The 14,782-nt window shown below is 44.8% G+C and overlaps 1 protein-coding gene across 1 annotated transcript in view; it reads left to right on the forward strand.

The window, feature by feature from the left end:
• Positions 1–14,782, forward strand: part of CARS2 (cysteinyl-tRNA synthetase 2, mitochondrial) — a 35,487-nt gene that overhangs the window by 18,288 nt on the left and 2,417 nt on the right. Inside the window, exons 10-14 of the mRNA XM_054272034.1 lie at positions 1,440–1,506; positions 6,339–6,477; positions 8,446–8,569; positions 10,490–10,588; positions 13,903–14,157. Of these exons, the coding sequence (XP_054128009.1) occupies positions 1,440–1,506; positions 6,339–6,477; positions 8,446–8,569; positions 10,490–10,588; positions 13,903–14,157 (684 nt within the window). The remainder of the gene's footprint in view (positions 1–1,439; positions 1,507–6,338; positions 6,478–8,445; positions 8,570–10,489; positions 10,589–13,902; positions 14,158–14,782) is intronic.

Consider the following 14,782-nt stretch of genomic DNA (forward strand, 5'->3'; position numbering starts at 1 on the left):
ATCCCAGGCTGTCACCTGGGCACAGCAGCCCAGCATCCTCTGCATCCAGCTGCCCTGTTTCCCTCCCCTTGTACTCTACTCCAGTTTTTTTTCCTTTTTTTTACAGCTAATTTAAAAAAATAAATTAATTTAAAATTAATTAATTAAAAAAATTTAATTCTGACCCCAAAAATCAAGGAGTTTGTGATAACACAGGGCCAAGCAAGCTGTTTTCAAAGAGCTGTGATTCTTCATCTTTTCTCTGTTTTAAAGGAAATGCAGAGTTGTTTTTTCTAGTTTGGATGGTCGTTTACCAAATATGAATTTATTTCTGTACTGTACTCATATTGTTGTACTTCTGTATAATAGTGTAAAGCTGCTGGGCATATGGGGTACACTCATTTATAACCAGTTTATTTTAAAAAGCCCACAACAAACAAACACCCACCAAAACAATCAGTACCACTGTTTCTTGATTGTGATTGCCTCAATTATTTCTGTTTTCACTTGAGAGACAGCACATTGCTGATGCTTTTCCGCTGTTCAGGCTGGTTTAGTCTTGTACCAGAAGACTATTTCAAAATGTGAGGTTTAAGCAAATAACACTTTCCATATTTTCTCACTTGTACTTTCTTCTTATTATTTTTGATTTTTGTGGCACTTCAGTGATCCTCACCAGTTTGCAAATAAAAAAAATTGCAAATTAAAAAAAAAAGAGCAGAAGTACAATAGTTACAGTCAATCTACCACAGTGTCCAGCCTTGCTGAGAGCAGGGTTGGAAGTGATTGAATGTTTTATTAGTGTACCTTCCAAACATTTAAGTAGCTCATTATGCTATTAATATACATTAATTGTACTAGTAGTAGCACTAGTAGTAATACTAGTAGTTTACTGTTTACTGGAGTAGATTATTTGTAAAGCTAGATTAATATTAGAGTGGAGTTTATTAGGCTTCATAATTAACACAGATAACTCTTTTTATAGTGCTGGGATTTATCTTTGTTCACTCCCTGAGTTTCTCCATATTCTAGTCCTGCAAAAAAGCACACCTATTTTCTTTTTCAATAAATTTTTTTTTTTTTGTAAAGTTTGCAAAACTTGGGAGCTTTCCTCTCTGTGAGATTGTATCCCAATCTTAGTCTGATAATTTCATTTTGGGTTTTCTTTGCAAAGGTGTTTTTACAGTGTATGTTTGATTGTACTTGCAAAGTAATTTTCACTATCTTATATTGGACATTGTGTGTGTATTTATATCTTGTCTATATGTATGCACATCTATCTTATATGGAATTGAATTTTATTTAGTTTAGGTTTTAAAGCAGTGTTAGAGTCTAAAGATTTTATGCGTGTCTTAAATTGCAAAGATGCATTGTCATGCTAGTTTGAAAAGCAAGAGGGTGAAAGAAATTTCCTGAAGAAATTGATATGCTAAAGCTGTCTTTTTGTGCATGGAGTTTAGGATTTCCTGAAGAAATGTTCATCAGACCAATTCAGAATGTTTTGTTTGCGTGGCAGATACAGCTCAGGTAAGGAGCAGCCCCTTCCCTGCTGAGGTGTGCTTGGCTTTCCCCACTCCTTTCCCAGCTTTCCCCACACCTTTCCCAGCTTTCCCCACTCCTTTCCCAGCTTTCCCCACACCTTTCCCACCTTTCCCAGCTTTCCCCACTCCTTTCCCACTGGTCCCTCTGGAGCGAGCTCCCTGTGTGGGTCCCTGCACTTCCCTGAATGCAGTGGGTGGAAAGGGTTTGGTGGTGCTCTGTGGGGCTGCTCTTTGGCTCACATTTAGAAAATGGTCTTTACTGAGCACAGTACATAACCATTCATTTAAATACCTTCTTGAGCCACAGTTAGCTGTGACTCGTAGTTAATTGCACTTTTAATTAATGAATGGCCTCTGTCTGTGATTTGCATCTGTTGTAGTTACTTGCATTGCAGTCACAATCAACTGTTTTTGGAGATGTATCTAGATGGAGCTGTGGCTTATATTCCTGTAGAGAGTGTGATGAGGGCTGGCTAATAATTTTTTATCTCCCTGCTGTGTTACCATTTTTGTCCTGTGGAGTTCCTGAGTGTTCAGGCAGTTCTGTGGTGCAGTGCAGCTCACTTAGACCAGCACATGATAACCTTATCACATGATAATGAACACCTTAGCCTGGCAGATCATCTCTCTGCTGGTGGGGAGATTTTGTCAGCTTCCCTGTGTACTCCATAGTGTTTCCAGCAGGTAGATGCTACTTTGAGCTGGAAGCGGTTTTCATATGTCTGTGTTCCTACCAGTTTATTGGGCCCTGCCAAAAGCAGATGGTAGCTCCTTAACCACTGCTGGATCACCTGGCTTGTTGGCTGTCCTGGCATGGCAAGGGATGGTGGGGCATGGGGCAGCAGCTGCTGTGGTGTTCCAGTGGGCCTCTGTCTGCCTTGGATAAAGCACCTGTAGCAGTGTGACCATGAGAGCTGGCGTGGCCAAGGCTCTGGGGCACTGCTGGTGCCTGTCAGTGTGCAGTGTGCTGCCAGTCTTTATAGTCATGCAGTCATTAGGCTGAGAAGTCTTCTGCTTGTTCATACTGCTAACTGCCTTGCAGGAGCCACCCATGTGACATTCCTGGTGGATCCTCCCTCTCCTAGGACAGCTGAAGGAATCAGGAATTGAGTAATTGCAGTATTTCAAAGCATGGGATAGCAAAGAGAGAGGTGATTATTAACTTCTCTGCCACTGTCACAGGAAGAGAGGGGTGCATCTAATTGTAGGTCTGTGACAGTGGTCACCAGGGTTTTCAGGTGAAAGGAGAGATGAGAATGTTTACTCCATGTTCAGAAGGCTTTATTATTTTATGATATTTATATTACATTATAACTATACTAAAAAGAAATAGAAGGAAAGATTTCCTCAGAAGCTGGCTAAGCTAAGAATAGAAAAGAATGAATAACAAAGGTCTGTGTCTCGGACAGAGAGTCTAAACTATCTGGTCTGTGGTTGGTCATTAATTGTAAACATGCAAGATGGCCCAATCACAGACAAACCTAATGTATTCCACAGCAGCAGATAACTATTGTTTACATCTTGTTTCTGAAGCTACAGCTTCTCAGAAAGGAGAAAAATCCCAAGAAAAGATTTTTCACAAAAGATGTCTGTGACACAGGTGTGCTGCAGAGCAGCATCCTGTTGAGGCATGCAGTGGATTGGTGGCATCCTTGGCTGTTTAGGGGTGATGCTGTAGGGCAGTGGCACATTTGGCTGATTGCTTCTTTTAGGAGATGAAATACCTTGTGTACACTTAGGTGTCTCCCTGGTTGGGGGCACTTGGGAATTGTGAACAAATGTGTGTTTAAAACAAGGGAAAGACTACACCTGCTACCACTATCATATATATGTGAGCAAGAGCTAAATGTCTGGTAGTTTCTAACCTTGCCTAAGAAAGCCTGCAGGCACCTCTCCATTGCAGGGCAAGGAATGGCACTGGAGCCCTGCAATGGAGAGGTGCCTGCAGGCTTTCTTCACTCCCTGTCAGCTGGCTGCATTTGAACCTGTGCTTTTTGCATTACTTCTAGGATAAACACCCCCCTGAGGTAGAAAAAGAGTGCTACCTGTGTGGATGTGGGTGGCTTTGATGAAAGGATATGCTGGTGTCATATCAGAGTATAAGCCAGCTGGCAGGTAAGGCTTGCTCAGAAGTCTGCACTTCCCACCTCCACCTTACAAGGCCATTATTACCCTCCCATGAAGAGCCAGAGTTGGTCTCTGCTGAGCCAGGTATTCACTGTGCTGCCTGTCAGCTTGTGTCCCTGCTGTCAGTATTGGTCTAAACATCAGTTTACTGTACTTCTTCTCATCTTGCTGTCTGCCCATATTTTTATTAGCAGTGAGATCCCAAGCACCTTCTTGTTTCTTGAAAGGTTTTTATAGCCTAGACCCATGGGTAATGGCTCCTGCCACTCCTACCTGCCAAAGAAAGCCTTTTGTAAAATCCAGGTTTGGGGATCAGGTGGTACCACAAACCATTGATTCATTGGATTGAAACTGTGAAAAAGATCTTTGTAGGCATGTGGATGAGGGCAGTGCTGACAGCTGGGAATGGCTCATGCTTGAAACTGTGTTTTCTTTGGCTTGGAATGGGCCTTTTTTGTTGTCTGGGCCACCCCCCTGTCTCTGTGTGTTCTAAGAGACACAAATAGAGACAAATGTGACTCCAGACTGGCCCAGCCTTGGAGGGGCAGCGGTTGAAAGGGATGTGTGCAAGGATGTGCATGTGTTTCATGAGAGGGGAGTCCCTTCCTATGATGATCATTGTCAGAGGGAGGACAAAGCTGCATGCCCTGCCTGTGGGGAAGAGGAGAAAAGTTAGAGAGAGGAGACTTTTATCATCCTTCCATAATGTATTTTTGTATGAGCTTCATCTGCCTCTGGTGGTGGGGCAGAGCTGCTCAGGGTGCAGCTGAGCTCTGGGGGCAGGGGGGATTATCTGGGCTGTCAGTGACAAAGGAGGGAAGGAGTGGGGAGCACAGTGAAGGTTCATAGGGCCAGGCTTGCCTGTGCTGCACTGTGGGTTTGCAGTGCCTGCAGGCAGTGGTTGAGGAGTATGCCCTGGACTGGGGATGAGGAATGGCTTGGACTAAAGTAGGTTTCATCAGGATAAACTTTTATCAAATATTCCTTGCAGAATTCTTGTAACCAGGTTAATCAATTGAGTAATCCTAGTGTATATAAGTGATCACTCTCAGTGTCTCACTGTGTTATAGAGGTATGTACATTGGTCTTTTTGGAAACTGAGTAAAGCTTGATTTAATGAAGCAGTAATGCAGATTTTTAATTATACACAAATGAAAAATCTGACAAATACAGGTCCAGACTTACACCTTTGTTACACTGGGGTAAATCCTGTATAAAGTCTGTTTAAACAACAAGGCTTCCTTGGGATTTAGGCTAATGGAAATGAGATTGGAAGTCACATCTGGCTGCTTTTTCCCTCTTACATCTGTCCTCTTGGTAGAACTGCCTGCTCTAAAGAGTCTGTCTGGCAGCACTGGGTAATTCCACAAAGCAGTTGGATGCACCACAGGCAGGGCCAGAGGTGAGATTTCTGTGGAAGCTGTGGGTGATGCTCAGTGCTGATGATACCAGGAATATGCTGGCAGCTGTAGTTTGGATATACCTTATTGCTGAGCTCAGGAGTACAACAGTGAAGCACTACTGCTCTGCCTATGGATGGCTCTGGTGTGACCCTGGGGGAAGGAGTACATTCAGACTTAGACACAACTTCCACTGAGCTCAGGTGAGCTCTCTTATGTGGGGTCCAAAAGCTTTTCTACAGAAGATTGCACATTCCTGTACAAATAAAAAAAAAAAGCCTCTCACTGGTAGCAATTCCCAGTAAAAGTGACAGTGAGCTAATCTGGCTCCTGCACTTCACAGGGTGCAGGCAAGGCCAGGGGAGCCTGCTGGACTCCTGCCAGCAGCAGTGGACTCTGGAAGCTTTCAAGGTGGAATTGCCTGCCAGAGGTGGGGTCTCCCTGAACGCAGTGGGGGTGTCTGTGTGCAGGGATGCCTTGTTGGTGGCAGGGCTGATGTTGCTGTGGCTGGGGGAAGAGAAGCTCTGCAGGGTTCCTGTTTGGCACATCTCATTGTAAACTGGAGCTCAGCTGTGGATGCAAGGAATTGAGGTTTTATCTTTCTTTCCAGGGGCCATAAGAGGCTTTGATATGTGTGAGTGTGATGAATCCCACCCTAGACCTGCCCTTATGAATTTAAGCAATTTGTATTTTCTCTAAAAATAACTTTCTCAAAGTGGAGTGGTCAGCTTAGCTTTGATGTTGTGAGGGAGTTGTTCAGGAGCTAGACCACAAATTTTAGGTTCATTTAGATTTTAGATGTTGGTGAAGCAGCCCTTTAAACAGAGTCAGTGGTCAGGGTTAGGCTTCTGTGGATATCTCCAAATACAGATTGTGTCTACCTAAATTAGACTAGGCACAAAATTAGAGGTACATGTTGCCATCACTAGAACACTTAGAAGTATATTAAATCTTAATGATTTGGATTGATAACTTGGCAGAGAAATTCAATAATGGAAAAAAATTAAAGTTAAATAGTGATTGCTTCAGTAAACTTCCAGATTCAACTTTTTGAATCAGTTTCATAAGTGTTCCAGTAGGTTATACTTTGTCATATGTAGTGATTGTCTTTTATATTGATTTAGTCCTCCTGGTGTTCATGAAGAATGGAGCTTTTAATTAAATGTGCAATTAATTGTGAGAAGTTTGCTATACAAATAATAACAAACTTCTCCTTTGTCTCCAAATACTGTTCCTACGTATGACAGACAACATTGTTTCCATCATAATGCCTTGATTTCTTTTTTCTTAGCAGTAGAATTTAGTGAGGAGAGCATGGAAGATGCAAAGAACCTTCTTCAGGCAATCTCCTCATTTATTAGAGATGCAAATGCTTATATAAAAGGACAGCTGGTGTGTGACCCTGTTAGAGAAGACATATTGTGGGAAAGGTAAGTGCAGTTCCTGTATTAAAAGATTGTGATTATGTGAGCAGTAGTTGGCTGACAAACTCCTGTTCAAGAAGCAGGACAAGAAGGACTAAGCAGCAGTCCTCCCTCCCAGCCCAAAAACCAAGGGCAGCTTTTTAAAAAATTCTCTTCCTAGCCAGCTGTTTTTGCTCTTAGTCTGCTATCCTCAGTTCACTGTGTTTATCTGTGTTACTTTTCTGGTGTGCCTGTCCTAACACAGCCTCTTTGCCCCTTGTGGGCAATGCAGGAGGCAGAGCTGTGGCAATTGTGAGGGTCCCCGGTTTGTAAGCAGAGCTGGGCTGTGGTGACTGGAGAAGAAAGAGGATCACTGGAGAGTGACACACCTTGGGCACCTGGATTTGTAATCAGGCTGGCTGGCACTCTGCTGTGCAGCAGAGGAGAGAAGGGGCTACTGAGAGGCTGGCCAGGGGCAGGGATGTCACTGGGAAGGAAGCAATTACAATTGTTGTGACCCTGACAATGGTGAGGAGAATCCTTTGGAGTCCATTATGAAAACCAGATTATCTTCAGGACTGAGGTGTGCTGTGTGCAAAGCTGAGAGCAGAGCACAGAGTCAGGGTAGGAGGGACACTGAGTGCCCTGAAGCAAGATTAGTGCAGGCAGCTCTGGGCTGCAGAGTCAGAGGGGAGACAGCCTGGGCTGTGGAGGTGAGAGGCAGCTTCTTGTGGCTCAGGTACCTCACTGCTGGGGAAGCTTCTGGCTGCACTGACTGAGGGTTGCAAGGGGCACTGGAGCACATTACAGGAAAGTGGAGTTGCATTAACTAGCTGTGGTATTTGGCAAAAGCAAGTCCTTCAGCAGGGGGCTGCAGGAGATCTGTTGGTGCAAGATAAAGCTGAGAGGTGTGAGGAAGTCGAAATGGATAATCAGTAGGGGATGTGTGGGAGGGCACAACTTGTGTATTCCTAGGTGTAAAAACAACCAAAATGAAACAAAGCTCTTAATTAGTGAAGTGTTAGATACTCAGTGGAGAGGGGGAAGCTTGCAGGGAAAAGTGTTGGAAAGGATGAATTAGAACAGCAGCCATCCAGTATCTGAGGGGAGGTAGGCATTCCAGGCAAACAAATACAGAAACAGGGAAAATGAGGCTCAGGAGAGCCCCAGAGATGCTAGAACAGCTTGAGGTTCCCCTGCTCCTTGCACTGTTTTGGGAAATGGCATCCTTGGGGCAGCACTGTCAAGCTCTGGTTCACCTGGCTGTGTGTGGGAGCACTCTGCCAGCAGCTGTTTGTGGCTCCCCATTTATCCCTGCTGCTCTCTCATCTCCCTCTCCAGTGGCTGCAGCTGCTGCTGCTGGTTCTGTGCTGATCTCTGCTGGTTGCCCACTGGCTTTTGGCACTCTTACACAAATGGTCCCACTGGACCCTTCCATCTGGGCCATGGAGAGTGCAATCCCTTGGGACTGGGCTTGGGCTCTCCTGGGAGATGAGGAGGCAGTGCTTGGTTCTGAGTTGGATCCTGCCAGCAGGATTCTTGGCCAGCCCCAGGACAGCTTCCTTGCCAGGCCCTGAGAGCTGCCTGTGATGTGCCTTTGGAAGAGAAGCATGCTGCTAGCAGGATTAATGGACTGCTGGAAAAAAAAACCAGAACTCAGTAAAATCTTTGAAATGCCTATTATCAGTGTAATTTTCCATCTGTTTTTAAATGATTTAAGGCAAACTTTGCTCTGTTGTTGTTGGCCCCTCTGATTAGCCATGTACATTTATTGAATGGCTGTAACACTTAGGATTTTGACATGCATCAAATTTTTCCCTTCACAGCAGAAAGATGTATTCTCCCTGATGAGTGCAGCACTGCCCATCACAGGACAGCTGAGAAGGAGATGGCAGTGTCCTTTCAGTGACTCCCTCTGGCTGAATGGCTGATGAATTCAGCATACTGCTGGCATCTTGTTTGTCTTATCTTAAATGTTACCTTTTCTTCTTGAAGGCTAGCCAACACAAAAGTAACCGTGAAGGCTGCGTTTGCAGATGACTTTGACACCTCCAGGGCTGTTGCAGCAATTATGGACCTCATTCACCATGGCAACAGACAGCTTAAGGCTGTTACTAAGGTAACCCATTAGGATACAGAGATCAGAAAATGACAGCTGTCCACTGTCCTACTGCTTAATGCAGACAGATTAGTTTATTGTTCACATAAGAAACCAGCAGAAACAAAGCTCCATAAATTTTTGACCTTAATGGAGCCTATTTTTCCTGACCCTATCACAGGAATTGTGCATGGCTATTGTTTTGTGTTCTGTTGTGTCCAGAGGATGTTTCTTTCCTGCTACCCTGTATTATTTATACCTAAGGCTTTTGGAAGTCCTGAGGCTGTTGTGACATGCTGCTAATTTTAGTGCTGGTTCTGTGTTCTTACCCTGCTTCTTTGCTTAATACCCATGCACAGAAATTAAGCTAAACTGGGAAGGGTGTGGGGTGGTTGCTGCAGGGGCTTTGGCCAGCAGCCTCAGGTGCACTGGACAGTCTTGGTGGTGAGTTCAGTGCTGGGGACTGAGTGGCTTCTGCTGTGTTCTGTAACTGGCCTCAGCATGAGCCTGTCTTCACATGGCTTTTGCCAAATTAGGACCCTGTTAAGATCTCTCGTGTTGACACAAATAAAGAATCTGCTAAGGACAAGACTTGAGCAGTAAACACTGTCTGAAGCACTTCTGGGTTCTCAATTTACCACAGCTCCCTTTGTCACTGAAGGTGAGCACCTCAGCCTTGTTGCTGTGCTCCTTGAGTACTGGTGTCATCATGTTCACCATGTTTGTGCAGTAAAAGAAGTGTCATGTACATGGTAATAACTGGTTTTAAGAGAGAATTAGCCTGTCTTGTCCTATTTTGGCATTGGCTTTCAATTTTCTCCTTAGCCTTATCTTTACAAGTAAGCAAATCTGTACAGATTAGCCTTAGCCTTATCTTTACAAATGATCTTTACAATCTGAGTGAATCCCTGACCTGGAACACTTTGCAGCAGGGATCTGTAATGGCATTGCCACTCCTAGATACAACTACCCCCATTTTGTCAGTCACTGCTTGCTCCCCCTGAATTCCTCCTGTCAGTTGTTTTGTTGAGAATGGGATGGGAAATTTGTGGGGCAGCTGACTCAGATTTCTGGTTGAGGTGGTGGAGTTTTTCTGGGTACATCCCAGCTGTCTGGAGTGTTCCCTCTTTATTACAAGTGTAGAAAAGTTCCTTAAGAACTGTGAGTAAATCCACATAAGTACTTATTCCTCTCTTTAACCTTCCTGCTAAGCATTTCTCACCTTAGATGGCACACTCCTGTTCCTTTCTCCCAGTGGCTGCTCCAGCTCCTCCCAGTTCAGACCTTCCTATACATTTTAGACTATAGTTTATCTCAGGCCCCAGTGAAGATGTCAGATAAAATCCAGTACCAGCTGCTGATTTGCTAGTGCATGTCATCACTTATTTTTTAGGCAAGGGTTAGTCCCTTAAATTGCTCCTCAGTCTGTCATTTAATCCTTATTTTATTGCTGCTGCTGATTGCTGGTGCTGCCAGGGCGTGACAAAATGCCATACACTTTCTCAAAGCAGTCTCACAATGGATCAAATCAATAAGATACTCAAAAAATTTGGTTTTAATCTTTTATATTATAGGTGTCCATGAATGTGGGATTTTGTTCTTTTTATTTTGTTTCCATACACACAGCCCTTTCATGGCCAGAGTGCTATTTTTAGTTCTAATTTACTGCACACATGTAATGTGTGGCTGCTTCTCACATCTCTTCTTGCTGCTCAGGCTGGTGATCAGCTCTTCCCTTCCCTTGTGTACTTAAATCCCTTCCCTTTGTGCTGTGAGGTGCTTTTGTATCTCTGTAACATTGCTTGTCTGGGCAGGTGTTCCTGATGGAGGTAGATCTTTATAATTAATAGCAGTTTTCCCTTGTGGACTGGGCTGCAGAGAGATGCTGGGCTCTGTAATATGTATTGACTGGACAATCTCTTTTGAGTGTTTTCTTAACAGGATGCTGGATCTCCTAGAAGCTCTGTTGTGTATGGAAGCATTATTTCCTATATTGAAGGCTTTTTCAGTGCCCTTGGGATGTCCTTTGAGGAAAGACAGGTAATGAAATTTCTCTTCTATGTGTTTGAGGATATGGTCGCAGCCCCTGTGTTTCATAGAGTGCTTTCTGAAAGCATCAGATGTAACAAAGTTATTTATGGTTTTAGTAAACCTTTCTGCACTGCTTGCACTTTCTCCTGTGATGTTTTAGGAGAATGTTTGAGCAGGTGGAACAAAATGTGGGCTTTTTAGTTCTTGGAGGTGCTCCCATGTGACTTCTGCACCAGTTTTGCTGTGGAAATGAAAGACTGAGGAATGAAACAAGAAGAAGTTAGCTTTGGAGGCAGTTAAATCATCCTGTTATGTGTCTGGCTTTCCCCAGCTTTTCCTGTTCTTCCTGATGGTTGCATCCAGGCTGGCTTTGATAGCTGTGTGAATATTTGCAGTTGTGAGGGGTCCTACTCCTCTGCAGAAAGCCAGGGGAAGGGGCTGCTCTGCCTTGAGCCATGGGATATGGGGAGGGAGGGACAATGAGTTTACATAACTAGTTCTTGGAAAGGTAGGAATGGGGAGAGAAAAATAAGAAGAGAACAGCTCAAAGAAAGTACTGAACAGAAAAGAGAGTCATCAATATGGAGGTGATATCCCAATGTATGGAAGCATTTAAAATGACACAAGGTGTTGGAGAATATCAGGGTGTCCTTTGCTCCTCTCCTGTTCAAATATGCAGCTGAATGCAAAGTAGTGGAAAACTTTCTATAGAGAAAGTGTTCTGCAAAACAGAACAGTTATTTTGGGGAGGGGGACAAGAGAGTAAGAAAATGTAACATTATTCATCCTTTGAAAATCAGGCAGTGTAGTGGTAAATGTTTTTATTTAGTTTGCCTCCATGGATTTTCTCACAAAATTTCTTTCAAAACAGTGTCTGGATGTGATTTGGCTGTGTGTTACTCCTCACAGCCTGTAGTTTGCATGTTAATTTTTAGTGGCATACTAAACACGGTTTTTTGTTAGCTGGATGGCAAAGTCATTCCTCCAGATTCTGGGCTGTCTGTATGCAGACATCTGCTGCACCTATATTTTTGCTGAAACAAGTATCTGAATGCTTTTCTTTGTTTTAGGCTGTGCTAGTCCCTTTCTCTGTGTGGCAGAGGATCAGCAGAAGATGCTGGTCTGAGATAAGCAGGAAGAAAGGAGCAAGTCATCAGACTCCTCTCTGTTCCTCTGCTCTTCCAGCTTCCACTAAACAAATGTGTCAAAATCTTCATCAGAAAGGTCCATGGGCTACCACAATTTAGTAAATAAAATGGTGTAGGGATTGTTCCCTGACTCTGAGACCAGCCAGAACAGCTCAGCATCCAGCCTTTCTTGCCCTTTGGCCCTGTAGCCCCAGGCATGCAGCTTGCCAGGAGCAGTCCCTGACCACAGTGGGTGCTGCCATGTGTGGGAGAGGGCTGCCTGGCCTGGACACTGCTCTGCTGACAGTGCAGAGAATACAGGCAGCAGTGTTTGGACCCCCTCATTTGGATGTTTGCATGTAGCCTGTGGGTCTGTCTTGCTCCTGGGCTGGGATTCATCTCAGCTAATCAGCCTAATGTAGCTGCCTGTGCTTCTGAAGTCATCAGATGCTAAGGATGGCTCATCTCAGTCTAGTGGCTGTGTTACAGTAAGAGAGCCTGTCTCTCTCTCTGCATTGGCAAGAGATCTTATCCACAGGGAGGTAAGATGAATCCAGGTGGAAAGGTGATGAGTGAAAACCATTGTGCCTGTTTTAGAGCTGGGAAGCTTTTGCTCTCCCAAAGAGTGCAGTGTTGAGCGTATTGCAGGTGCAGCTGGGACCAGTCTGTGGAGTAAAAGGACCAGAAATTTGAGATCAGCCCTGAGAAGCTGTGGCAGATTTGTTCATCTCCTAAAGCTGCTTCTCCTTTTGAAGGCTCTCATTCCAGTGGGTGCCTGGTTTGAACTCTTTCAGTGGTGTTTGTAGAGGCATGTTTCTTGCTCCCATCATCATGGCTTTCCCTTCTGTATTTAAGTGTTTATCCTGCCACAGGTTACTGTGGAGTGTTTCTGACACTTAGATTTATTACCTTTTTCAATCTCATAAACTTCTTCTTTAGTATGGCTACATGTTTTGAACACTTGAGGAATTCACTGTATTTCACACTCTTATCTTCAATAGCTGCCCCCTCACTTCTCCTCCTGCTCCTCTTTTTTGCCTGTGACCTCTGAAGCTCTGCTCCCTTTCATTTCCATCCTGCTGTTTGGTGACTAAACCCAGACCCTTCTGGCTTTAATTACCCAGCTGCCCTTCTGCTGCCTGGTGATGTTGCTGCAGGAGCTTTGCCCCTGGCCTTGGTGTGCTTTGTGCTCCCACTCTCGTGTCCTAGGGATAAAACACCGTGGTGAAGTTCTCTTGTTTGTTGGAGGTTTGTCCTTTTCCTCCCCTTGGGAGTTTGCCTCTAATGAGAAACAGGGATGGTGTCTCTGCCAGCAGTGAGACCAGGAGCCTGGCTGTGCCAGTGCTGAGGAGTGGCCTTCCTCTTCAGCTGCCTCCCAAGCTCCCATCCTGGCAGCTGTTGGAGCAGGACTGAGTCTGTTCCTTTCCTGAGGCATTGACCAGCGGGGCTCCTGCTGAGCCAGAGGAGGCCAGGGATGCTTGGGAGTGGCTGAGGGGAGGAAGGGGCTCAGCTGCAGCCAGGAGATATCCACACCCTGTGTGCAGTAGCTGCTGCTTCTCTCAGGTTTGTTTGAGTGGCTGAAACTGTGGGTGAGGTGGATCAGATGAAAGTTCTGGGGATTTGGGAAGGGTTTCTGTAGATGAAAGGAGAAAGGATAGGATGGACTGGAGACTTAAAGGCAAAACACATACTTTTCCTGGTTTGTGTTTCCTGAAGGAGGTCTGGAGCTCAAAGACAGAGTAAAGGGCTGATGTATTTTCCGTCTTTGGACTTTTACAGCCAAGGAGTTGTCTGAGCTGGTGGCTAGGCTTCCCTTGCTGTGTTGGATTCCTATTGCCAGGCCTTTCTTACATTAACTTGTCAGATCCCTTTTCAAGTTATGTACATTTCTGGCATATCCAGGGTTTCCTGTGGAGATGAGTTCCCCACTTGGGTTGTGCAGTGTGTTGTGTTCATGTGAGAGCACTCTGCTCCAAGGTAAATGTTTTCTTGTGCAGAAACATGCTGAATTACTTGCAAGTGACTCCACTGTAACTTTCTGTCCAGCATTAGTGAGATGGTGACATTTTAATCCTACCAATATGTGGAAGATGCACGACCAAGAGAGGTGATACAGTCTCACATTGCTATGGAGATGGGGTTGATTTTTTTAATATCATACTCAGATGTTTGTAAAGCCCCCTGTTTGATTTCTAGGTGGCTGTGGGAGGAGACAAGTCTGCAGTGCTGTCCAATGTCATTGAGGAGCTGGTGAGGTTCCGCTCCAAGGTCCGGCATTACGCGCTGGCTCTGCCCGAAGCAGCGGAACCAGTGGAGGGTGCAGCAGGAGCCCAGGGAACCAAACAAGAGCAGAAGGAAAAGAGGAAGCACTTAATGCAGGAGAGAAAGCCCCTCTTGGAGGCTTGTGACAGTCTGCGTGGAGACCTTGCTGCCTTTGGAATCCACATTAAGGTAGAAGACAGTAACCCTCTTTGTTTCTCTTTGTGAGACTCACTTTTTAAGTTAACACATATTTTTGTCCTTCATTCCCCTTCAACGGCTTGTGGTGTGGTGCCCTGCTCCCTGTGTGACTGCAGTAGCAGGAGGGGGAAGTCAAGCCCTTTTTTGGCTATACTGCTGCCTTCTCTTCCGCTCCTCCTCAGCCTTGTGTTTCCATGCAAGCCATTCATAATCTCATAATATTCAGAAATCTCTAAGTTGCCCAAGTTCAGTCCAGAAGGAAGGGTGTGAGTAATGTGTGCAGTCTTAAAAAAGATTGCAAAGGAACTGGAAAGTAAACCGAGATGACTTGTGAAAATAATGCCTTTCTTCTATCTACCCCACATTCCCCACCAAAAATAAGTCTTCATGAGAAAGCCTTTTCCATCTCCAGCATTCCCAATTGTTCCTGAGCCACAGGAACTTTGCCTGATTTCTGTACTGCTCCTCTCTCTAAACTGCTTTCTACTTTTAGCCTACACCTAATGCCAGTGTTCTTCTCCATTATCTCAATGGCATCTCTGGCTTGGGAAAAGACCCTCTATGGCATTACTGCCTTCTCCTGGTTCCAAGGACCTGCATTACTTCCTTAAGTGCT

The sequence above is a fragment of the Melozone crissalis genome, unplaced genomic scaffold, assembly GCF_028551555.1.
Source record: "Melozone crissalis strain CALT ecotype California unplaced genomic scaffold, PUWL_Pcris_2 ptg000013l_1, whole genome shotgun sequence".
NCBI lineage: Eukaryota > Metazoa > Chordata > Aves > Passeriformes > Passerellidae > Melozone > Melozone crissalis.